Here is a 24,917-nt window from a genome sequence, read left to right on the forward strand (position 1 = left end):
GCCTGATCACAGAAAGGCATTATCCTACCAATTAGCCCAAATTGGTTCCACCCAGGTTCCATTCCCTGCATCCCATATGGTCCCCCAAGCACAGCCAAGGGTAATTTCTGAGTGCAGAGCCAGGAGTAACCCCTGAGCATTGCTGGGTGTAACCCAAAAAGAAAACAAACAGGGGGCTGGAGAGATAGCACAGCGGGTAGGGCGTTTGCCTTGCACGCGGCCGACCCGGGTTCGAATCCCAGCATCCCATATGGTCCCCTGAGCATGGCCAGGGGTAATTCCTGAGTGCAGAGCCAGGAGTAACCCCTGTGCATTGCCAGGTGTGACCCAAAAAGCAAAAAAAAAAAAAAAAAGAAAACAAACAAACAAAAAAAGGCACTAAAACCTCCATAAACCTAGCCCTAAACTGTCTGTGTAGATAATAATCCTGACCACAGAAGAGCATTATCCTGTCAATTAGCCCAAACTTCACAACATACAATAATTCATTTCCCTTTTTTTATCTGGGACTACTTTGCACCTCCACATCCCTAACCCTAATTTAGGCCCTTCTTAAAATTAATCCTAATCCATAGTAGGCCTTATCCCCCATGATGCCAAAAACTAGCAAATTCTGTAAGTCTAATGGTCTCTTTACACTTAACTTTTGTCTTGAAGAAATAACACAGAAATAGAAAATACCTAAAATCTCCAGAAACCTTACCCTGAAACTTGCCCAAGGCTAATCCTCTGTATATAATAAGCCTGAACCTAGAAGAGGCATCATCCTACCAGTTAGCCCAAAAGTTCAGGGGATGCTCCTGGTTCTCTACTCAAGAATCACTCCTAGTAGTGCTCAAGGAACTATATGGGACTCTGGGGATCGAATCTGGGTTAGCCGCATGCAAGGCAAGTGCCCTATGCACTATGCTATCACTCTGGTCCCCAAAAAACTTTTGTTTTGTTATGTTTGGGGGCCAACCCAGTGGTGCTCAGATATTACTCATGGCCTGCATGCGGACAACCAGAGTTGATCCCTGGCACCCCGTATGATCCCCTGAGTACCGCCTGAAGCAATTACTGAGTGCAGAGCCAGGAGTAATCCCTGCATCGCCAGGTATGGCCCCCAAAACCAAAAATAAGTAAAAATTAAAACTGTTTCTTTTTTCTCCTTGGGGTGGGGAGAGGTAGGTAGCCCACACGCAGCAGTACTTATCCTGCCTCTGTGCTCAGGGATCACTCCAGGCAACGACAGGGTGTACCACATACCGCCAGCCCCTACAAACTGCTTTTTGTGCCCATGCAGACAAGATGGTCACTTTGTCAATGACAAACTTTTGGTCTTGGCTCATTTACAAGCAGTGGAGAGAGGAGAGAGGGAACAAAAAGATGGGACTCAGGGGCCGGAGCGATAGCACAGCAGGTAGGGCGTTTGCCTTGCACGCGGCCGACCGGGGTTCGATCCCCGGCATCGATCCCCGGCATCCCATACGGTCCCCCAAGCACTGCCAGGAGTAATTCCTGAGTGCAAAAGCCAGGAGTAACCCCTGAGCATCGCTGGGTGTGACCCAAAAAGCAAAAAAAAAAAAAAAAATGGGACTCAGGTGACTTAGTCCTTAGGTGGAGGGTTTGGGGAATGTACAATACCTTTGTACATCAACACCTTGAACTTTAACACTGTTGGAACCATGCTACCTAACCTATAAAACAGAAACCTGGGGGCTGGAGAGAAAATACAGAGAGTAGGCACTTTAGGCACTTGTCTTGCACAGGACCGACCTGGGTTCAATCCCTGGCACCCCAAATGGTGCCCTGACCCTCAAATGGAATGATCCCTGAGCACAGCAGAGCCAGGAATAAGACTGAGAACCGTCAGGGGTGGCCCCAAAACCAAACCGAACAAACAAAAAGAAAACAAAAAATAGTGGCTTACTTTGAGGGCAAGAGTCCACCCTAGTCCCACTAGCAGAGTGTTGTCAATAAAAGCCTCTTACATCACCCAGCCTCCAGCTCCGGGAGCAGGAGCCTGCCGTCCAGGTCACAGGTCCCTCCCACACAAAAACAACTGCGAGGGTTTGACAAACACAAGTTCGTCCTCAACTCCAGGCAGGTCAGGGATTTAGCTTAGTGGATTGCTTTGCCACTGGGGTTAGTGCCTGGCACCCCAAAAAGAAAAGGGAAAGAAAAAAAAATACCCACACACAGGTGTTTACTAAACCAGGCCCTGTTTTCAGACATAATCTGCTAATCTCACTTAATCCTCACAAATATCCCCGAGAGACAGGGGCGTTCCCTTCAGCTGTTCTACGGACCCGGCTCTTAGAATAACGAGGGGTGGAAGATTCAGGGGCGGCCGCCTGGAAGATTTAGGGATGCACGCAGCCAGGCCAAGTCAACCAACTTGGTCCCTAAACTTCTCTCCATCGTGATGAAGTGAGTGACACGTGTCCAGCGGTCGGAGCCGCGCTGCTTCGTGTCGTCACCAAGTTCCGGGACACGTGGCCGTGGGGGCGCGGGCTCGGGTGGGCGGACTGCCCCCCTGCCCCCCACCGGGGCAGAGGGGAGGGGGAAACGGAGAGGCGCCGCGCCGGCCGGCGCCGGCCGCCAGGGGCCGCTGTGTCGCAGCTCCGGCAGCGCGCGGCGCTCTAGCCTGGGCCCGGGAAGTCCCTGTCCTTACCTTCAGCGGGAGCCCGCGCCTCCGTGTCAGCGCCCGTCCGCCGCCGCCCGCGCCGCTCTGCAGCTGCCCACTGCCCTCCCGCCGCCCACCATGGCCCTGCTGCACTCCGGCCGCGTCCTGGCTGGCGTCGCCACCGCCTTCCACCCCGGCCTAGCCGCCGCGGCTTCCGCCAGAGCCAGGTAAGCCGGGGAGATGGAGACGGAGCCGGGGCCTGCCCGGCCGAGCTGCCCGCCGGCGCGGGACCTCGCCACCGCCCCTCTCCCCGGCGCCCACCGACCACACACACTTTCCCCGCCACCCCCGCGGCTGCCCCGGGGGTCGCGATTAGGCGTCGTGTGGCACCGAGGCTCCCCCTTCCCCCGGGTCCTACATCCCCCCCCCCCCCCGCTTCTCCCTTGCCCTTTCCCTTTCCCCGGGGCCGCCGGAGAGCGTGCAAACGCGGGCCCCCAGGTTAGGAAGTTTGACCCACGGGGGCACCCGGACTCCCCATCCAAGGGTGAGGGGTCACGAGAAGAAGCGCGCGTGGGGGGGGGAAAGCAGTGAGGGGGCGCGAGGGGAACGCACGCGGGCTGCGGGGCGCCCGGCCCGTCGCGCGCTGATTGGCTGCGGCGCTGGGGGCTGCGGGAGCTGATTGGCTGCGGCGCTGGGGGGGCCCGCGTGTCCTTGACCGGCCGCCCCGAACGGGGGCCATCCAGCCACACCTGTCGCGATGCCCTCGCGGGCCCGAGCCGAGGTCCCGGGCCGGCGCTGGTTCCCGTTTCCCTCCCCCATCCCCCGGGGGGAAGGAAGCGGAGGGGAGCGAGGTTTCCCCCGCGGGCGCGGGCGTCCCGCCTCGGCTCTCCCCCCCCACCCTGCATCCTGTGACCTTGGCCGTGGTGACGCTGCTCCCCGCACCCAGGGAGGGGTGTCGTGCACCCCTTGTTAATATCATTATTTTTGTTAAGACCCCCCCCACACACACACACACACACACGAGATCCGGCCGTGGGGCAGTTCCCGCTCATCCTCTCTGCATCGCACCCCGCTCTTGCATTTAAGCCGGTCTTTCATCACCCCTGTTCCTCCGAGCCAAGCCCTGGACCAGACGCTGCAAACTGGCAGAGTGGGGATCGAAGCCAGAGGGAGGGACCGGGACCACTCCAAAAAAGAAAAAAAAAAAAAACCCGATGGCTGCTTCATCTCCGCCGGTGAAAGAGCCTGGAAGGTTCCCCCCGGGGGAGCCCCGAGCCCGGCGGGACTACGGAAGCCCATCTGGGGACGCGTCCTTAAATAGCTTCCTCAACAGTCTCCGGGCCACCCCGACCAGATTCCTGCGAAGGGCCTTTAGCCTTGGCCTTTGGCTGCACGCTGCCCTCAGGCCAGCAGAACAGAGTGTCCTTTCCAGAGCCAGCCTGGCCACTCCTGGCCGGACAGTTTTGCCCAGACGATTTGCACTTTCTTTCCTCCCCGATTCGGTTCCCTCTTGGCCCACTGTCAAGGTGTGCCCTGTAAGGCAGCCTACCTAGGGGCCAGAATCAGTAGGGGGGCGCTTTCAGTTATGCCTCGTTTGGAGAACAGAACAGGGTACAAGGGAAAGTCCTTTTTTTTTTTTTTTTTGACGTTTTATAAACCTTTTGAGAACTTTGTTCAAGGGTGCCCACCTGATGGTGTGAGTACACATGTAGTAGATAGAGGCCCTCCGTTGGCAGTGTAGGCTATTTCCTAAGCCACCCCTCTCCTTATATTCTTGCATTTTAGTCAGAGTTTACAGACGGTGGCGGGATGTTTTAGGTATGGGCTGAAGAGCCCACCGCTTCACTTAACCGTGCCTAGTGGCAATCCCCATGGGCCTGACCTTTAGTCATTCAGTTTCAGAGCCTGACTCATTTTCCTTTTTTGTCTTCCCTCCCTTGTGTGGATGTAAAAATAAAAATGTCTGAAGAGGGGGTCAGAGAGATAATGCAGCTAGTGGGGTACTTGGCGGCAGACAGGGGGTTGGTTTTTCTCCCCAGCCCCACCAGGGGTGATTCCCTGAGTACTGCCAGATGTGGCCCAAAATGTATTTGAAGAGGTAAAAAGTGAACAAAGTTGGTAAAGTCTCTGCTCTCATCTCAGCACTTACTATCTGGCAGCCTTTCAGATTGAATGTTTTTATTTTAAACTTTGTCTTTATAATTATTGCAACAGGCCTATTAATATTTTATATCAGGGGCTAAACATAAGGTCTAAAGCACAGTGGCACAAGATGCACAGGGGAAAAAAAGAAACTTAAACTATTGGGATATCTGCTGTGGAGGAGGTGCTGTTTTGGGGATACAGGGTTGGATGGCAGAAGCAGCTTCAGGGCTGGAGTGATAGCACAGCAGGTAGGGCGTTTCTTGCCATATGGTGCCATGACTATACTACCTCTTCACACACGGAAGTGAAAATCGCACCCCCACCACTGTAGAAGGAGTCTTGACTGAAAACCAAACGGTCCAATTGGAAGGCATTTCAGACACACTCACCCTGGGCTAGGGGCGATGGCTCAGCTGGTCCTGCCAGACACCCAGCACTGCAGGGTCTCCCCTAGCCTGGGCCGGGGCGTAGTGCCAAGGGAGAGAGCTCTGCTTGGCATGTCGGGGGCTCTGGGGTCAATCCCCAGCACAGCCTCCCCCCAAAGTGAAAATCACAATAAACGGCTTATTCTGGAACAAGGAAGCTTTGAAAGTTGCTGTTCTGAAGGGGAAAGGCGGTGGGGAGGCAAGAAGTTAACTTAATGAAATCCTTGATTTTTGTATTTGGGGAACTCAGGTAGAATTCTCTCAGTTCAAGAGGGTTTCTTTGGGCTGCGTTTTAAAAACAACAGTCTAACCTTTTCATCGGTTCATGATCGTAAGTAAGGTCAACGAAGAAAGGAGATACAGTGCATTTTTAAATTTATGCTGATATGGCTCTTAATTATTTTAATTTTGATTAATTTTTAATGGAATAACCGAAGTATTGTGTCAAACTGATTAAAATTCTGTTGTCTTTGCCATTTTTTTCAGATCTGTGATCAGGAGCAAATTACCTGATTCTTTAAAATAAGAATGTAAGGGGGAAATTTGGAAAGCTAGATTAGCTCCTCAGAAAATTGCAAGGCATTTGTACTGCAAATGCTTATCTGAGTATTTTTGATTCAGCTAGTCAATATTGATCAAAGGCTGAAGCTTTGAGCTCATGTCCAAAGTGCATTGATAAGAATCTCCTAGTAGATCACCGGTTATCAGCGTCAGTTTTAACCCTAGAAGATTCTTCTTTTCATCTAGTACTGTCCCTTAAAGGCCCAGCTTCATAGGTCTGAGACTGGGAATCAGTGGCAAAGTATCCACTTTGCATACATGAGACCTGGGTTCTCTCCCAGAACTGACAAAACTAAAAACATAGAATAGTTCTTACAACGTGGCTAAGCCCACGTCCTTTGGGAGGGGGTGCGCCGACAGCAGTGCCGGGGGCAGGAGCCAAGTGGTACCCAGTCTCTTTATTCTTTTTGTGGGGGGCCAGGGGGCTGGTTTTTGGGCTTCACCCGGCAGTGAAGGCTTACTGCTGTCTCCGTACTCCTGGTGGTATATCAGGGACCATACGAGATGCCAGGGGCCACATGCAAGGCAAACATCCTATCCGCTCCGGCACATATACTCTTTTTTCAGGGATGAAGTAATGAAGTCCTGAGTCTGACTGTGTTGTAGTAATCAAGTCGAATAGCTCTGCTCCTGTATTTCAGGTGGGATTCACTTGATTTTTTAATTTTAGAATTTTGGGTTTTTAGGATTTTTTTTTTTTCATTGAGTTTGGGTTTTTTTGTTTGAGGAGGAGTTTGGGGACACATGTGGCAGTGCTCAGGTATTATTCCTGGCTCTTTGGGGATTGAACCCAGGTCAGCAGTGTGCAAAGCAGATGCCCTACCTACTGTACTGCCTCTCCAACCAAGCTTCTTTTTTTTCTTTTTTTCTTTTTTTTTTCTTTTTGGGTCACCCCTGGCAATGCACTCAGGAATTACTCCTGGCGGTGCTCAGGGGACCATATGGGATGCTGGGAATCAAACCCGGGTCGGCCGCGTGCAAGGCAAATGCCCTACCCGCTGTGCTGTTGCTCCAGCCCCTCCAACCAAGCTTCTTAAAGAACTTAAATGTTTTCCAGGACGGGATGCCAGGTAACGGGAATAGTGCATCTGTCCATGTGGCTAGTGGCAGTCTCACTAATCTCCGCTTGAAGTCCTTGAAGACAACCATTGCCACACCCTACAGTGCTCAGGAGCTGTTCCTGGCTCTGGGTTCAGGAGTGACGCTGTTCAGGCAGTGCCAGGGGAACGAACATATATGGTGCCAGGGATGTCAGTAGGCAGGTGCCTGCTTGTCTTCAGATTCTGAACTGGGATGCCAGGGAAGCTTTCTTCAGGCCCGGTTCAGAAGTTGCTTCCGAGTGATTGTTTCTTGCTATTGCTTGGATACTAGAGTAACTGAGCAGCCTGGAACAATGGAAGAACTCGAGGACTTCTTTTTGTTTTGTTTTAATTCTTGGCGGTAGAGCTAGTGAGGCAGAAGGAAGGAAAGACTACGTAGCACTCACTGGAAAGAGAAAGGCCTGCATGAGCCCCATAAATTGTTTGCGTACTTCCCTCTCCTGCCTCCATACTGGCATGGTGGTTACAAGTAAAAGTTTACTGGAATCATTTTTTCCCAGTGATACCAAGATCAAGCACAAACTCCGTGTGAGAGTGTCTGGAGAGGTTTATATTAATGAGTCCTTTCCTCTTTGTAAGCAGCCTGTACTCCAAGTGATCTTGCCCCCATTTTATAGATAAGAAAGGTTGACCCTTAGCGAAGCTCACTGATGCTCCCGTGCTCCACGGCCGGAAGGCGCTCCTCAGGTCCAGTGGTGACCCACAGCTTTTAAAAGTGGAAGCCTGCTAAATTCCGTCCCCTCTCCGGCCCCCCCACCCAAAATATAGCTGGGATAATCCGCCCCTCAGGTGCAGATGACGAGGCAGCACACACCAGTTAAATCTGTTGCAACTAAGGCAAGTTCCTACTTGTCCAGAGAGCATAAAGCTTCACTCTCTTACCATGTGCATCAGCCGCCCTGTCCCGCCCCGCAAGCCTCGTGGAGGTGCCAGATGCCCAAGTGCTGGTTGAACATGGGTTCCAGAGGGCAGTGATGGGAAAGAAATTCTAATGAAGTAATGCACTGTTTGTGTGCAGGTGAGCACAGAAGTTTCACTGTGCCCAGCTGAAGTGTTCTTCTAGTTGAGAAGGGACAGATGATCCTAGGAACTGGGGTTGTGTCTCCTAAATAATTTAGGGCCCCATTTCTCTAAGTCCCCCGTTCTCCTATAGCACGTCCCAGCTTCCTTTCCCTTAGCCCTTATTCTTAAGCCTCTGCTTGGAATGGCCCTTTCCCCTTTCATCCTTACCACGCTTACCTCCCAAGTCACCTCCTCCTGGAAGCCTTCCCACTTGTATAATTTTCCTCCCTTACCTGGCTAGTAAGTCGTCTCTTCCATAAATACTCTTCTGTGTCCTGAGCCTGTCTTTATCACCATATCATCCCACACCCTGCACTATTTATAAATCCCCACAGCTTACCATGGTGGACTAATCTAGTCGAAAGGGACTAAGTATATCTCCTTAGCTCAGTTCTTTGCTGATTGAAAGGGACTGCATATATCTCCTTAGCTCAGTTCTTCACTTATTATGTATTCTTAATGGTGGATTTAGGAGACGTAGAAAGGAGGTGATGAAGACTTGATTTTCTCTAATATGAAACCGAGAAAAGTTCCTTGATTCTTTTCCCTTAAAGAAAATAAATAATACTCTTTTTTTTTTTCTCAAAGATTGTTTTAGGCAAAAGATGCCCGATTTTTTTTTTCTTTTTGGGTCACACCCAGCAATGCTCAGGGGTCACTCCTGGCGATGCTCAGGGGACCATATGGGATGCTGGGGATCAAACCCATGTCTGCCGCATGCAAGGCAAACGCCCTACCCACTGTACTATCACTCCGGCCCTGATGCCTGAAATTTTCATGGGTTTTTTGTTTCAGGCTTCAAACTGAGCTAACTTCAGCCCTTTAGTGGGGTTTGAACTGCTCCAAACTGCTGTCCATAACACATTCTCATTCTCTCCTCCCCTTCTCCCCCAGATGACTGAGGGTTTCTCTCCACCCCACCCTCTGCTTCTGCTGCTCGCAGCACTTGTACAGAAATCCTCTGCTGTCCGCCTTCAGTAAGATGCTTTGAAGTCTCACCCATTGCTCGGCTACCCTCCCTATTGCTGTGCCCGACGTGCCATTTGTGGGAATGGACTTTCGGTAGCTGATGTCGAGCTCCTTAGACTGATGTCTTGTATTTCACATTTCAGCTCCTGGTGGACCCATGTGGAGATGGGGCCCCCAGACCCCATCCTGGGAGTGACAGAAGCCTTTAAGAGAGACAGCAACAGCAAGAAGATGAATCTGGGCGTCGGTGCCTACCGGGATGACAATGGGAAGCCCTACGTGCTCCCTAGTGTCCGGAAGGTGAGCTGGTGCCTGTTTCCTGGCCGCATGGGGCGACCCTCCTGCCAGGCAGCAGGGAAGGCTGGGCTGAGAGTCAGGAGACCACAGGCTCCGAGGAGCAGTGACACACAGGACTGTAATCTGTAATCTGAAACCAGCTCCGGAGCAGAGGGCAGAGCTCGGGGGAGAGAGGGAAGGAAACAGGCCACTCCAGAGTGGGGGCTGGCTTTTTAATAAATGCAGACACAACTGCCAGGGCTTTTTCTTGGGTGGGTTCATGTGAGTTCCAGGGCCAGATACCTAGTTCAGCAGCAGAGCACTTGCCTCGTACGTGTCAGGCCCTGGACTCGATTCCTGGCACTGCAGAAAACAAAAGCAAGAGAAATAGAAAACATCTAGATGGGGGGGCATGCGCGCGCGCGTGCGTGCGTGCGTGCGTGCGTGCGTGCATGCATGCGTGCGTGCGTGCGTGCGTGTGTGTGTGTGTGTGTGATGAGTGAGTTTTCTGTGTGAGTGCGTGAGCACACGAGACCAGTCCCAGGAGTCCATAGAGCAGCCTTGCTGTGTTGTGGCACGTGCATTCATAGGCGATGCCGGGCTGGAGAGAGAGAGGAGTGGTGCATACCTTGCGTGCCCCCAACCCACATTCCTCACATCACAATACCCAAACCCCACTTGGAGTCATCCCTCAGCTCAGTCAGGAGTAAGCCCTGAGCACCACCAGGTGTGACCCAAAAAAACAAAGGAGACAGTGCAAATTCTCAACACCTGTGACACATTCCAGTGCCTTTCCTGGGAGCGTGTTTCAGCAGGCAGTCCTGTGGGGTAGAGCAGGAGGGGACAGGGAAGAGAGGCCGATTGCCAGTCTCCCCCGGCCGACCCTGCTTGAGTCAGGCAAGTCTCCTGGGTTCCGATTCCCTAGGCTAAAAGTGAGAGGCTGTAACTCCGTGCTCCACGGACTGAATGTCTACGATTATCTAGAAATCAGGATTAGTGTCAGGTTTACTCCTGGGGGCGAGGCTGGAGAGAACAGTACAGGGGTTAAAGCACTTAAGTGCCTTGCACAGCCTACCCAGCTTATGTCCTTGGCACCTCATATGGTCCCCCGAGCACTGCCAGAAGTGATCCCTGAGCACAGAGCTGAGAGTAAGTCCTGAGCACCTCTGGCCCACAAAACAACCCCACTGGTTTGAAGTATTCAGTAAGTTTTCACCATTGTTACCTTCTGAAACACCATTGCATGCTTTCCTACTTTACCTCTTCCCCCAATAGTGAGCGGGACACACAGTTGTTCACCCCATTCAGGAAGCAGAAACTGAGACCGAGGAAATGCTAAAAATTTGTAGAGCGATAGTACAGTATGCCGAACGATAGTACAGAATGATAGTACAGTTTGCAGAACGATAGTACGGTGGGTAAGACATAGTGCAGTGGCCTTGCATGTGGCTGACCCAGGTTCGATCCTTGGCATCCCATACGGTCTGCCAAGCCCTGCCAGGAGTAACCCCTGAGCATCGCTGGGTGTGACCCAGAAAGAAAAAAAGTTTGCTCAGGGTCCTGTGACTCCCCAGGATAAAGATCTACAGCTGTTATCATTCACTCTGAAGCTCTCAGACTGACATTTTCCCTGGATATGCTTCTCATTTAAGCATTTAGCTAGGTTTTATCGGCTTGTACCTGTTGTTTATTATAGCTTTATTGAGGTATCATTATTTACAGCAGCATGAATATAGTATGCAATTCAATAAACTTTGACATGTGTATAAATAGTTGTAAACAACCACTCAAATTGTATCCTTTCCCAGGGGAGGGGGGGTCTCGGGTTTTTTAAATGAATACCTTGATTGGGGCGACTGCCAATTCAGTGCTCAGGATCACTCTAGCAGTCCTCAGGAGTGTGTGTGGTGCTGTGGACCCAGCATTCCAGCCCTCTGATCTGTCCCTTCGTCCCAGATCTTCTCTTTTTCAGGAAATTGGGGGAGTGTATGTGTGAGAGAGAGAGAGAAGTAGGGGAGTTATTGTGCTGGTTTGTCTTATGGTGCAAAGAATGAATCTCGGGCCTTTTGCATGTGTGGCGGGTGCTTTACCCCATCATCCCAAGTCCCTCTCTATCTCTTTGAAGGTATTTTTCCTAAACCTTGTCTGGTGCATCCAAAAAAAGCCGTTTTGGGGACCAGAGAGTGTTCAGTGCATTGAGTATTGCTTTTAATCACCTGAGCCCCTCACGGTTCCCCCAGCACAGAGCTGGGAAGAGCCTCTTAACACAGCCAGGCACAGCCGCCGCCACCCCCTCCTCCCCCAAAAAAGACAGCCATTTTGTGTCAAATGGCAACAAAGAGATAAATCATACCCATCCAGGAAAAAAAATTTCTTTATGCAATATCAAATACTCAGCACTATACTTTTGATTCTTCTTGGACACTACAAATTTGAAAAGGCCTCACTTATAAAATACCTAATATTGGGGCTGGAGCGATAGTACAGCGGGTAGGGCATTTGCCTTGCACGTGGCCGACCCGTGTTTGATTCCCAGCATCCCATATGGTCCCCTGAGCACCGCCAGGAGTAATTCCTGAGTGCAGAGCCAGGAGTAACCCCTGAGCCTCGCCGGGTATGACCCAAAAAGCCAAAATAAAATAGAATACCTAATATCGATCATGGTGATTCTTGCTCAAGAGAACAAATTGAATGGATTTCATTTTTTTCTTGTTTAGGCAGAGGCCCAGATTGCGGCAAAAAATTTGGACAAAGAATACCTGCCCATCGGGGGCCTGGCCGACTTCTGTAAAGCGTCTGCGGAGCTGGCCCTGGGCGAGAACAACGAGGTGTTGAAAAGTGGCCGGGTGAGTGGCACAGACCGTCATCGTCGGGGCACTCTGCTTTGCAATCAGGGCTTTAGGCAGAAAGATTGAATTTGGTACCAGTCCCAGACTCCAGCAGGTATTCTGAAAACGTAGTAATCCTTGGACTGATGAACTCGGCACTGCTTTTGCTTAGTCCTTGTGTGCTCCTGTTCATTTCACGTTAAATTGGGGGTCACACCCAGCAATACTCAAGAGTTACTCCTGTGTCTGCACTCAGTAATTACTCACGGCAGGGCCTGGTGTGTACCATAGGGGATGCCAGGGATGGAACCCAGGTTGGCCACCTGCAAGACAGAATGTGTACTATTGTACCTACCCACTGTACTATTGCTCCTTCCCCCAGTCTGAGCCCTGCCAGGAATGATTCCTGAGTGCAAAGCCAGGAGTAACCCTGAGCATCACTGTGAGTGCCCACCCCCAGCCAAAACAAAAGAAGAAATGCCAAGTGACGTTGATGTGGTGGCCACAGTTGGAATCCTCAGCAACACATGTGGTACTCTGAGTATTGCCAGGGACCACTGCTGAGCACAGAGCCAGGAATAACCCCTGAGCACCACCAGTTGCAGCCCCAAAAGTGAAAGGCAGGGGCACCTGGGGACAGGAAGACTTAGTGCTGTGCTCTTGTTCCCAAATACTCCTTTGGAGCCTTGTCCTCAGCGCCTCATGAGGGGAGAGCCCTGAGCATCACAGGCTGGCCTTCAGGGAGGGTCACTGTCCCCTCACTGTGCTCTCTCTCTCCCGCAGTATGTCACCGTGCAGACCATTTCCGGGACTGGGGCCTTACGGATTGGAGCCAGCTTCCTGGTAAGTCGGCGACCTCCTTCAGGGGAAGGGTGCCGGGGTTTCTCTGCGGGTAGATTTTCTCATTCCACGAGATCGGAAGGTTTCCGGGTCAGCAGTGAGGTCCAGGGGGACGGAAGCACACAGACTGTATTGGAATAGTAACAGTGACACTGAAAGGACGCCGTGTGCTGGAATTCACGCACAGTGTTACTGGGAGCTCTTACATTGGCCCTTGTTTCGTCTTTCTGAGAGGACTTGAGTGAATGCCATTTTACAAACGTGGACGGTGACGCCTTGCCCGAGCGGCTCTGAGAGAGGACTGTCCTCTCGGTAAAATAGAAAGCCGTTCGTTTCACCTTTCCCCCCTGCTCCTCCATTCACGTTCCCTTCCCTTTCCTCCCTCCTTGCAGCAACGGTTTTTTAAGTTCAGCCGAGATGTCTTCCTGCCCAAGCCGTCGTGGGGCAATCACACCCCCATCTTCCGGGACGCCGGCATGCAGCTCCACGGGTACCGCTACTACGAGCCCAAGACGTGCGGCTTTGACTTCACAGGTGCTCTCGAGGACATTTCGGTGAGTGCCGTTACGGGCCGGGGCTGGTACAGACTTGCTGTCTCCTGGCTGCGTCTCGGTTCCCGCCGCCAGAAGCCGGGGTGAGCCTCGGGCCCAGGCCCTCTGGCTTTCGTTACTTGTCACATGATAGTGGTGGTACAGTACGACACAGCAGGCGACAGAAGCTCCCTGACCTCTCGGCTGTTTTTCCCTTTAGAAAATGCCGCAGCAGAGTGTTCTCCTCCTGCACGCCTGTGCCCACAACCCCACGGGCGTGGACCCTCGTCCCGAGCAGTGGAAGGAGATCGCAACGGTGGTGAAGGTGAGAGTGGGCCTTAGCCCCGCGCCTGTGTGGTGTCCGCACTTTCCTTGGTCGCTGTGTTGTTGATGCTCCTTGGACCGTCATTCTCGAGGGAATTCTTCTAACCCTGGTCCTTGTCTGGCCTGGACAAGAGGCAGCCGCTGGCCCCCAGGGCTGTATCGGGACATACATTTGTACATTTGCCTGGCTCCCAGCTCACATGTCCATCGTTTCCTCCACTTTGTCATGTCCCGTCCCTCTGCGCCACTTTGCTGGCCGCTGTTCTGTTGTCCAGTGGGTTAAAGCTGGGTCAGAGTCAGAGTCTGAGGGAGGAAGCTCCCCCGGAGGCCTCATGGCCCGTCTTCACCCTCGGTTCCCTTTCCTTCTGTCCTGTCAAGTCCACGCGGGGAGCGGGGTGAGTGGGAAGCCCTGGGAGAGTGTCGTGCGGAGATAGCAGTGACGGGCCGGGTGCTCGAGAGCACAGAGGACGCTCCGGAGACTCCCAGAAGGACTGCCTAAAGCTTCCATTATCCTCTCTGGCCTTCCCAGAAAAACAATCTCTTTGCCTTCTTCGACATGGCCTACCAAGGCTTTGCCAGCGGTGACGGGAACAAGGACGCCTGGGCCGTGCGCCACTTCATCGAGCAGGGCATCAATGTTTGTCTCTGCCAGTCCTATGCCAAGAACATGGGCTTGTACGGTAAGCCAAAGGCTCGGCGCCTGGTGGGTTCTGGTGGGTTTGAAGAGTCCCGGGGAGGGAGCCACAGAGGTGCCACAGAGCAACAGTACGGGGGCTCGGTGCTTGCTTGCGGCCGACCCAGGTTCAATCCCCAGCACCCTATGGTCCCCTGAGCACCACTGGGTGTGGCCAAAAACAAGAAGCAACTGATAATTGAGCTAATAAGATGGATACAGCAGAAAACAGAACTTTGAACAGTGAGCCTACACAGTCAACATCATGATTGTCGAAACCTGTTTCTTTGTTGCTTTTTTCTGACAGTTCCTTTTATAACACCTCTGAGTGAAATGGGAATTTACTCTGGATTCCCCACAGCATGTGTGTGTGTGCGTGCGTGCATGCGTGCGTGCGTGCTGGGGCTCCGCCCAGGCCCTCAGACTCCAGAAGTGTGCAGTGCCATTCTGTCTTTTCAGGAGAGCGCGTGGGGGCCTTCACCGTGGTCTGCAAAGACGCTGACGAAGCCAAGCGGGTGGAGTCACAGTTGAAGATCTTGATCCGTCCCATGTATTCCAACCCTCCCGTCAATGGGGCCCGGATCGCTGCCACCATCCTCAACACCCCTGACCTGCGCAAGCAATGGTAAAGGCCCGAAGCCCTCCCAGGGGCCCTTCTAAGCTCCTCCATGTCTTTGCCATAAGAGACAAATGTGATTCGGAAATGGTCCTTCATACTGACCAGGAGAAATCCCACCATCACAAAGGTGGTCTCCCAGGCAACACTTACCCACAAGCCTCGTGTGGCAACCCCAACTGTGGGAGACTCCACTGCATGGGTTTGTGGTGGCAGGGGACAGGGGACGGCACTCACACTTTTGTGTGTGTGTGTGTGTGTGTGTGTGTGTGTGTGTGTGTGTGTGTGTGTTCACACTCCTGCACAGAAGAAAGAAGAAAGGATAGTTGCTTTAATTCCATCACCTTCCTGTTAGTTAGAATTTCCTATTCCCGAATTTATGTTCAAACTGAAGTATCAAAGAGGGCCGTGTTCAGGGCTGGAGAGATAGATAGTACAATGGTCAGGACGCTGGCTTTGCACTTGGCTGACCCGGACTGGATCCCCTCAGCACCCTAAGCTCCACTAGGAGTGATATCTGAGCTTAGAGCCAGGAGTAGGGCCTGAGTACCACCGGGTAACCCAGAGATACGCTGGGGGGGCACTTTCTTATTAAGAATATCATACTTGGGGGCTTGGAGAGGTAGTACATGTAGGGTGCTTGCCTTGCTTGCTGCTGACCCTAGTTCAAAGAGTCCATCTGGTCCCCTGAGCACCACCAAGGTCATTTCTAAGCACAGAGCAGGGAATAGCCCCAGAGTACAGCCCTGTGTGGCCCAACCCCCGCCTCAGCACTGCCCACATGTGATCTGACAGTCTGTCTGGACACACAGAAATACTTCTTGGATTTGTCCTATTAATAGCCATCTTTGAATCAACTTTTCAGTATATTTTTGTTTCTTATTGTCAGTCCTGTTTTTAAAAAAAAAGGCAAAACTGCCACTTTTTTTTTTTTCTTTTTGGGTCACACCGGCGATGCTCACGGGTTACTCCTGGGTCTGTGCTCAGGAATTACTTCTGGCAGTGCTGGGGGACCATATGGGATGCCGGGGATCGAACCTGGATCAGCTGTGTGCAAGGCAAACGCCCTACCCGCTGTGCTATGGCTCCAGCCTGAAACCACCGCTTTTTCCCCAACCCAGTGTCAGGGGAAACTCAGTTCTTCCTGCTGTGGGTGTCCTCTGTGTCTCCTTCACTCCCACAGGACACGCTTCACTTCTGATGCTTGTGGTCACTGGGCATGTGGTGGATTTTCCTCATACCACCCGGCTCTCTGCAGCGTTAGTTTAATGCTTTCTGACCCTCCCCAGAGGTCGCTCAGATTCCATTAAGCTAAGGGCTCAGCCCTGAGAGACTGCACGCGCACACACGCCCTTTATTTAGACAGCAGTTGCCAACCTGTGTGGGCTGGAGCTCCATGACCCTTCCCGTGAGTTTGACCAGTCTGCAAGAGCAGCTCACAGGACTTGGGGAAATTCCGTATGCGTCGCTTAAAATTGCAAAAGGGCGGGGCCGGAGCGATAGCACAACGGGTAGGGCGTTTGCCTTGCACGCGGCTGACCCGGGTTCGATCCCTGGCATCCCGTATGGTCCCCCCCAAGCACTGCCAGGAGTAATTCCTGAGTGCAAAGCCAGGAGTAACCCCTGTGCATTGTGTGTGATCCAAAAAGGAAAAAAAAAAAATTGTAACAGGGCATCCATGTGGAGACGAGGGTAGGACAAGGCACGCCGAAAGGGGGCGCAGCACTTCTCTCTTCTGTCCTGGGGCAGCACTGCAGCATGCGGACGTGTCCGACACCCAGCAGCTCTCCCAGCCCCAGAGTGCTGGGATTTGTCCAGAGGCGTCACCGTGTTGGCGTGATTGATTATTAACTCCGATTTCAGAGAACAGGGCACAGGCTCAAGGTCCAGAGCTTCTAATCACGCCTTCATCTTTTTGGTAATCAGTCCATCGAGGATTGGTCCCGATCAGACAAAAGACACTTCAGTCACCCAGGGATTTTCAGGGTGTCAGGAACAAGTCAGAGACCAAATTAGAACAAAAGGCGCTCCCGGTGCTCTTATATCTTGACACCTTGGAATTCTTAAGTGTTTCAGGAGCTTCATATCAGGAGTTAGGGCCAGAGAGCTTTTTTTTTTCTCTTTGGGTCACACCCATCGATGCTCAGGAGTTACTCCTGGCAGTGATCAGGGAACCGTATGAAATGCCGAGGGGGCTCCCCACTATACTATTGCTCCAGTCCCCAGAGAGCAGATAGATTTCTGATTATAAATCAATATTCCTACAGAAATGTTCAGCCAGTACAAGGAAAACTGATTGCCATTGCTATAGAAATTCTCTAATTATAAGTAAATAATCCATGCGCTGTTTTGTGATTTCATTGTTCTGTAGGTAGAAGCAGATGACTCTTAGCACCTGTCCTCTAAACTGTATCGCTCGATTTCTCTGACCGCAGTCTGCGTGGACCGTGTATTTCCTGTCATGATATATTCGTGCTGTGTAAAACGAATATTCGTGGTGTGTAAAACGAAGCAGCTGACCAGGAGTGTAGTTCAGGAGTAGAGCATGTGTGAGGCCTCTGGTTTGGGCCCCTGCACCACAAAAAAAAGTAATCAGGAGTTACATACAGCAGTTATGTATTTTGCCAGGCATAGGCTAATGCTCCACCATAGATTGAACGGTTCCTGATGTGCTTAAAGGAAAAATATGAACTGTCTGTACATCTTCAATAGAAAGAAAGCAAAAGGTATATGAAGCTAAAAAAAATTAATAGGGCTGGGGAGATAGTACAGTGGGTGATGTGTTTGTCCGTAATCCCCGCACTGCCTATGGTTCCCTAAGCACCGCCAGGAGTGATCCCTGAGCATGAAGCCAGGAGTAAACCCTGAACACAGCCAAATGTGGCCCAAATACAAAAAACAAAATTAATAAAGCTATTTAAGGGCTGGAGTGATAACAGAGTGGGTAGGGTGTTTGCCTTGTGTGCAGTCAACCCAGGTTCGATTCTCAGAATTGCATATGGTTCCCCGAGCACCACCAGGAATAATTCCTGAGTGCAGAACCAGGAGTAACCCCTGTGCATCGCTGGGTGTGACCCAAAAAGCAAAAAAAAAAAAAATGGGTATTTAAGTATTTGAAGGGGGGAGGCCGGGAAATAGCCAGCAGTGCCAGGGACTGCTGGTGTTTCTTTTCCTGGGAATGGCCCCTGGTGTTACAGAACCATGTGTGGTATCAGGGATTGAACAAACTGGGGTCTTACTCCTTATGGCCTTGTACACTATCTCTCTCTCCGGCCCTCAGTAAAGGTATTATATATATATTTTTTTAAAGGTTGGGGGCTGGAGTGATAGCACAGAGGGTAGGATGTTTGCCTTGCGCGCCACCAATCCGGGTTCGATTCCCAGCATCCCATATGGTCCCCCGAGCACTGCCAGGGGTGATTCCTGAGTGCAGAGCCAGGAGGAAACCCTGAGCATCACCAGGTGTGACCCAAAAAGAAAACAAAAAACAAAATGTTAAGGATGCCTCTCCCCAGTAAAACCCTTTCTGCCTTACATGCCTGGGGCTCTAGGTATGTGGGGGGGGGGGGGGTCGGGAAACAGTAGGAGGTAAAAACAAAATGTAATACTAGACTTGATGCTGTGCTCTGTGCCAGCCCTGGCCTTGGCAGCACATACACCGAGACCAGAACAGTGTACTGTATTCCAGTAATTTGTAAATGCCATTTGTATCCAGTTACATTGAGTCTGTGAACGACCTAATGGGTTGTGACACACAATGGAGAAACCGTCACCCTCTTGTCCCAGCCTGTGTATTTCCTGCCTGCTGTGTGGAGCTCCCACAGCGGGACCCGGCGGGACGCACAGCAACCTCCCTCTCCGTTTAGGAGGGCCGTCCTGAGCGCGGGGCTGGCTCTTAAAGGCACGAGAGGACAGGCCAGAGTCCCCCGCCCCTCCCCTTCTCTTCCCTTCCTTTTCTTGCTGCTGCTACTGCACTGACCAGGGCCGCAGGTGCTTCCATTTGGTGCCAGCTGGGCTGCTCCCCAGGGTCACACACCTTGCGTGGCCCTAGGGGTCCCAAACTGCCAAGCCACTAGACCCATGCTCAGTGCATGTGGGTTGTGCCAGGAACCAAATTCATGACTTCACATTTTGCGCGTTTAGCCACTGCACCATAGGTTTGACTCTATAGTATGTTTACCAGGCCTTGCTTTATAACAGCACTAATAAAAGGCCGAGATGTCCAAGGGGGGTGTGATATGTTGTATAAGGTTTTATTCTACATGACTAGTGTGGGGGCGATATCTGAACAATTTCTTAGAAAAGCTAAGTCTGCTCTCTCTAAGAAACTTCATCTGTAGCTCACCTCATCATGTGACAACTATTTTTTCTACCTCAAACTAATCCTATGAAGGCTGAGTGATAGTACAGTGATTAGGGCACTTGTCTTGCATGTGGCCAACCTGGATTCAATCTCCACATCCCATAGGGTCCCCTGAGCACAGAGCCAGGAATAACCTTGAGCACTGCCAAGTGTGGCCCAAAATCAATCCTATAATCATTGAAGTAACATCAGGAGTCTGGTTCATGATAGTTGTGTTTAGCTCCATTTGAGACTTACCCCCCAAAATTGATTAATTTTTTTTTATTATAAAACTACAAGGCATTTCAGAAAGTTTGGGAGAGGGAATTATTGTTTGGTTGGGGGATGGGGGGTGTGGGGGGCAGGGGGGCGTTGGTCTCATACCCAGCAGTACTCCTGGTGGTGCTCAGGGGAGCATACGAGGTACTGGGGATTTGAACCCAGGTCTGCCATGTGCAGGGCAAACGCTCTACTGGTTAAACTATCACTCCAGCCCCAGAGAGGTGAGTTTAATCCATAACTTTAGCTCTAGCCAGCTCCTTTCCTTTGCCTGTTATTACCAATAGTTGCAGTATACTGTTATATGCATATGCGTATGGTTGGTTTTATATTTGTCATTTAGAATTTTGCCAAGGTTGGTTGTGGGGTATTTTTCACTTATATTTCTTACTGGGATTTTTGCTTGTTTGTTTTGTTGTTGGATTTTTTTTTTCCACTTTTATATCCCCTAATGGTTATCAAATTTTCTCCAAAAATGCAACACAAGTGAGTATCACCAGAAGCCCCTCAAGTTTATTACATATTTTATTACATATTTGATTTTAAATTAAGTTTTGGTCATTTTGTGCCCAGAAACCTTCTACAGCTCCTATGTGTTATATGATCCCACATTCATTTACATTCACTTCGCTGTTTAAGAAGCTGAGCGCCAGACAGAACTAGCGCTCTCTCCTGGAGGCAGTCAGCACTGCCCTATCATGTCGGCTTTCCATCTTTCTGTTCGTATTTTTCCTTCTGGGCCACCCTGCAGTACCCCTCTTTCTCCAGCCCCTACATCATTGAGGAATTTTTTTTTTTAATTGGTTTGCTTCCAGCCTCAGTTGTTTGTTTCATTTGGGAGCCATACCTGAGGCTTATAGCTCCCAACTCTCTGCTCGGGGGTCATCCTGGCCGTGCCCAGGGGACGGCTCAGTGCTACTGCTTGACCCCAGGCCTCCTGCCTGTGAAGCATGCACTCAGCCTGCTGTTGTCTCCGGCCAGTTGTAAGCTTTCAAAGGCAAGACAAATTGCACTCTCTGCTCGGCTGCTGGCATTCAGCCACATGATAGATTCAGAGTGCAGGGTGCGTGCTGGGAAGGCAGGAAGGTCTGTTATGCCCTTGTTTGAAAGAAGGCTGCATTTTCCTGTTAGCTAACAGCTCTTGTTCCCTGCATAAAGGATGAGGAGTTTGGTCCTTCCTGTGCTTCAGAATGATTCAGTCATTCATTTGTCTCCAGACCTCAGTTCTCAGTTGTATTAATTTCAGGTTCTGGATCAGAGCTTTCTTCCAATTACATATGTGTGTGTATGTGTATATATATATATATATCATCACTGTCATCACTGTTATACTGTTGTCCATCGATTTGCTTGAGTGGGCTCCAGTAATGTGTCCACTGTGAGACTTGTTACAGTTTTTGGCATATCGAACACGCCATGGGTAGCTTGCCAGGCTCTCTAAGAGGGGCAGAGGAATCAAACCTGGGTTGGCTGCGTGCAAGGCAAATGCCCTACCCACTGTGCTATCGCTCCAGCCCCATACGCATGTGTGTATATATATACATATATATGTGTGTGTGTGTGTATATATATATATATATATATATATAGAGAGAGAGAGAGAGAGAGAGAGAGGAGAGAGGGAGGGAGGGAGAGGGCGGACCCAGAGCACTAGTAAGGTGTTTGCCTTGCACACGGACAACCCAGCTTTGATCCTCGGCATCCCATATGGTTCCCCTAGAACCGCCAGGAGTAATCCCGGAGCATCGCCGGGTGAGACCCAAAAGCCAAAAAGAATGCAGTGGAATAGCTGTCCTAGACCAGCCGGCACAGAGCCAGTGGGAAACAGAGGGCAGGCTCTGGGCAAGTCGGGGAGGTCAGCTGTGTTCTCAGAGCTTGCCCAGGAGGGGTGGCATCCCGGCTCCTGTGCGTGTGTTCCCACAGGCTGCAGGAAGTGAAGGGCATGGCCGACCGCATCATCAGCATGCGGACTCAGCTGGTTTCCAACCTCAAGAAGGAGGGCTCATCCCACAACTGGCAGCACATCACCGACCAGATCGGCATGTTCTGCTTCACGGGGCTGAAGCCGGAACAGGTGAGTGCGCTGCCTTCTCCTCAGGCTGATCAGTTGTTGCAAATCAGAAAATCCCTCCCAAGTCAGGGTCGCCCTAAAAGCTACTCTCGGGAGCCCTTGGAGGTAAAGAAAGTATGTTGTGGCATTCGTTTTGTTATATTTTTAATTATTTGCCATGCCAAACCAAGTGGGAGTCTGAGTATTGATAGGAGAAATAGGTGTTTCTTGGCTGAGTTCTGAATCTTTTTTCCCCTGAGCACTCAACAGTGCTCAGGGATTCTTCTTGTGCCAGGCATCAACATCAAACTGGGGTTGACCACATGTCAGATGAGCACTTTTTTCTCTGTTTGGTTTTGATTTCTGATTTTGAGGCCATACCCAGCAGTGCTCAAGGCTGACTCCTGGCTCTGCACTCAAGGATCACTCCTGCCGGGCTCTGGGATTTGAACCCCAGGTTGGCTGTGTGCAAGGCAAGCACCCTACTTGCTGTACTCTCACTCCGGCTCCTTTTTATTTGTTGGTTTGATTTTTGTTTGGGGGCCACACCCAGCGATGCTCACCGGTTACTCCTGGCTCTGTGCTCAGGGATCGCTCCTGGCAGGGCTCAGGGGACCATATGGGGTGTGCCAGGGGCAGAGCCCAGGTTTGTTGTGTGCGAGGCAAATAGCTCTTATGCTGTACTACCTGGTCTCACTTTTGGGGTTGGTTTTTAATTTTTTGTTGTTTTTGTTTTCTTGTCTATTTTTTGAGTATTTCTTTGTTGGTTAGTTTGGTTTTTGATTTTTGGTTCTGTTCCGTGTCTGGCACACTATTCCCTATTGCTAGAGATCGAACCCAGGTTGTCCCTGTGCAAGGCAAGCACCTAACCCACTATACTATCTCTCTAGTCCTCCCCATGCCTTCAAGCCTTTTTTTTTTTTTTTTCTTTGGGTCATACCCAGCACTGCACAGGGGTTACTCCTGGCTCATGCACTCAGGAATTACTCCTGGCGGTGCTCAGGGGACCATATGGGATGCTGGGAATCAAACCCGGGTTGGCCGCGTGCAAGGCAAACGCCCTACCTGCTGTGCTATCACTCCAGCCCCAAGCCTTTTTTTTTAAGTAAGGGCAACACCCAGCAGTGCTAGAGCCCAGGGGCCTCCACAGAGGATAACCGGCCCAGCAGTGCAGGCCTGTAGTTTGTTGTTCACCCAACAAGGCACCCGGGCCCAGTCCTGGTGTTCCCAAGGCACACCCAGGGGGGCTTCGCCTCCTTGAGCCATAGCCATGACCCATTGGCCTATTTTCACACATCCTTATTCTAAGAAATAATTTTTTTCCGCATGTGGGCACACCTCAGAATTCATGTTTTGCCTTATGGGCTACAACAAGCAGTGTTGTTCCCCCCCTCCCACCCTCCGTCCCCCCAAACATCACCCAGGGTCACTTCTGAGCCTGGGGCCTGCAGTAGTCTCTGTGCACCACCAGGTTTGCGCCTCACCTGCCCCCCATCCCCCACAAAAAAAAATAACAGAAATTAAACTGATTACTCTTCATTCTCTCTGGTACTGCAGCATCTTGGGCTCAGGCTGGCGTGAGAAAATAAAGCTTGTGTTCTTTTTCCGGCCCGGTGGTTGGCTCCCGTGCCGTGCGGGGAAAGCCCCCCCGGCCCAGGGAGTGCCCGCGTCCTCTTCTCTCCGCAGGTGGAGCGGCTGACCAAGGAGTTCTCCGTCTACATGACGAAAGACGGCCGCATCTCTGTCGCGGGGGTCACCTCCGGAAACGTGGGCTACCTTGCCCACGCCATTCACCAGGTCACCAAGTAACGTCCTTCTCCGAGGGAAGAGGGTCCGGCCTCTGCCGCCCCGAGAGCCCCCCACGAGAAGAGGGGCGGCGGCCAGCGGCTCCTCTCCTCCGACCACAGAGCTTAGCACTCAGCGCTTGGATGTGTGTCTCAGACAAGAACTCGTAGTTGCATAGGGCAGAGGCGGCCGTGGCTGGGGTCTGGACCTCTGTGGCGCTAAACCAAACTCTTCCCTCGTCCTCTGATCTCCAGCTTTTCTGAAGGAGTTTACACGTACGAGAAAGTCCTAGTCTACCCCCACCCTCACCCTCACCCCAGGAGGGAAAAAAAAAAAAAACAATCAATCAACCACTGCAATATTTCAGAAGCTTTAACTGCAAACACCTTGTGGTGCTGGGGGCCTCTGGGCGGGCCCAGCGTGAGAACTAGCTCGTAGCAGAGGCGTGGCCAGAAGACCTAGTCTGACACTAACCGCCAGCCTCCTGTCTGTTCTCTGTGACTAAGCAACCTTGTCAGTAGAGCTTATTACAGAAATCGTGTTTTTCTGAAAATCAGTGCTTTGCTGCACCCTCGCAGCAAGGAAATTACAAGATTTGTTTCCTGTGTTATTTAATTTAAAAAAGAAGGTTCACTTTTTTTTTTTTTAACACTTATGGGCATTTTAATGTTCCTCTCCCTTTCCGCGGTTGGTTTCCTTCGGCACAAAGATCAGTCAGTAGTATAGATTTTCACCCCGCTCTCCCACTGGGTGACCAGCAACCCTGTCCCGTAGGATTGGCTCATAGGAAAGCTAAGGAGCATGTACTGCTCGTCTCTCCCCTTCCCTGTCCCAAGGAGAATAGTGAAGAGCAGGAGACCACACTTTTCTGCATCCTCTCTGATGATCGTTTCATTACCCCTGTCGGGCTGTGGCCTCTGCCCCCTCGGACCCTATACCTTGACCCAGCACAGCCGTGCGTCCTCCTCTCATCTTGAATCAGGTCCTTGCCAGGCGGGACAGGAAAGATGATACTTCTGGGCATCCTTTCCATTTGGTTTTACCCCTGTGCGTTGCCCGCTGGGCTCAGGCTTGACCCTTCAGGAAGATGACCGTCTGCCCTGACCGTACAGACCTGCTGCAGCCTGGTTTCTATGTTACAATAAAAATCAGTCATCCCAACCAGTGTCTGAGAGGTTGTCTTTGTTTTTGTTGTGGTTTTTCTTTAATGGGAGAAAAGGGTGTAAGGGGTGTATATCCCAACCGGGGTCTTGTCCCCCCTGACCAAAAGCCATAGCTGTGTTTGCTATTGCAAATAGAGGCTAAAGATTTGCATCTTGGTATTGTTTTGCCTTTGTTATGCATGCCAAGATAGTCCAAAACTGTTGAAAAGTAAAAGGTTTTGTTTTGTTTTCTGGCCGCCCTGGTTGTGTTCTGGGCTTCCTCCTGGCTCTACTCGGAACACCCCTAGCAGGGCTCGGGAACCCATGAGATGCTGTGGGTTGGCTACACTAGACAAGGCAAA

The 24,917-nt window shown here is 51.3% G+C and overlaps 1 protein-coding gene and 1 non-coding gene across 2 annotated transcripts; both read left to right on the forward strand.

Moving 5' to 3' along the window:
* The first annotated feature begins 2,634 nt into the window (after positions 1-2,634).
* On the forward strand, positions 2,635-23,755 carry GOT2 (glutamic-oxaloacetic transaminase 2). Its single transcript, XM_004600628.3, has 10 exons — positions 2,635-2,835; positions 9,014-9,170; positions 11,864-11,992; positions 12,758-12,817; positions 13,207-13,368; positions 13,565-13,669; positions 14,198-14,348; positions 14,801-14,966; positions 21,502-21,652; positions 23,315-23,755. The coding sequence occupies exons 1-10, from the start codon at positions 2,747-2,749 to the stop codon at positions 23,435-23,437; spliced, it is 1,293 nt and encodes a 430-aa protein (XP_004600685.1). The 5' UTR covers positions 2,635-2,746; the 3' UTR covers positions 23,438-23,755.
* LOC129406903 (small Cajal body-specific RNA 11) lies at positions 18,735-18,873 on the forward strand. Its single transcript, XR_008631323.1, has one exon. It is a non-coding gene; the product is annotated as a small Cajal body-specific RNA 11 (non-coding RNA).
* Positions 23,756-24,917: the final 1,162 nt, after the last annotated feature.

The sequence above is a fragment of the Sorex araneus genome, chromosome 8 (assembly GCF_027595985.1).
Source record: "Sorex araneus isolate mSorAra2 chromosome 8, mSorAra2.pri, whole genome shotgun sequence".
NCBI classification, from domain to species: domain Eukaryota; kingdom Metazoa; phylum Chordata; class Mammalia; order Eulipotyphla; family Soricidae; genus Sorex; species Sorex araneus.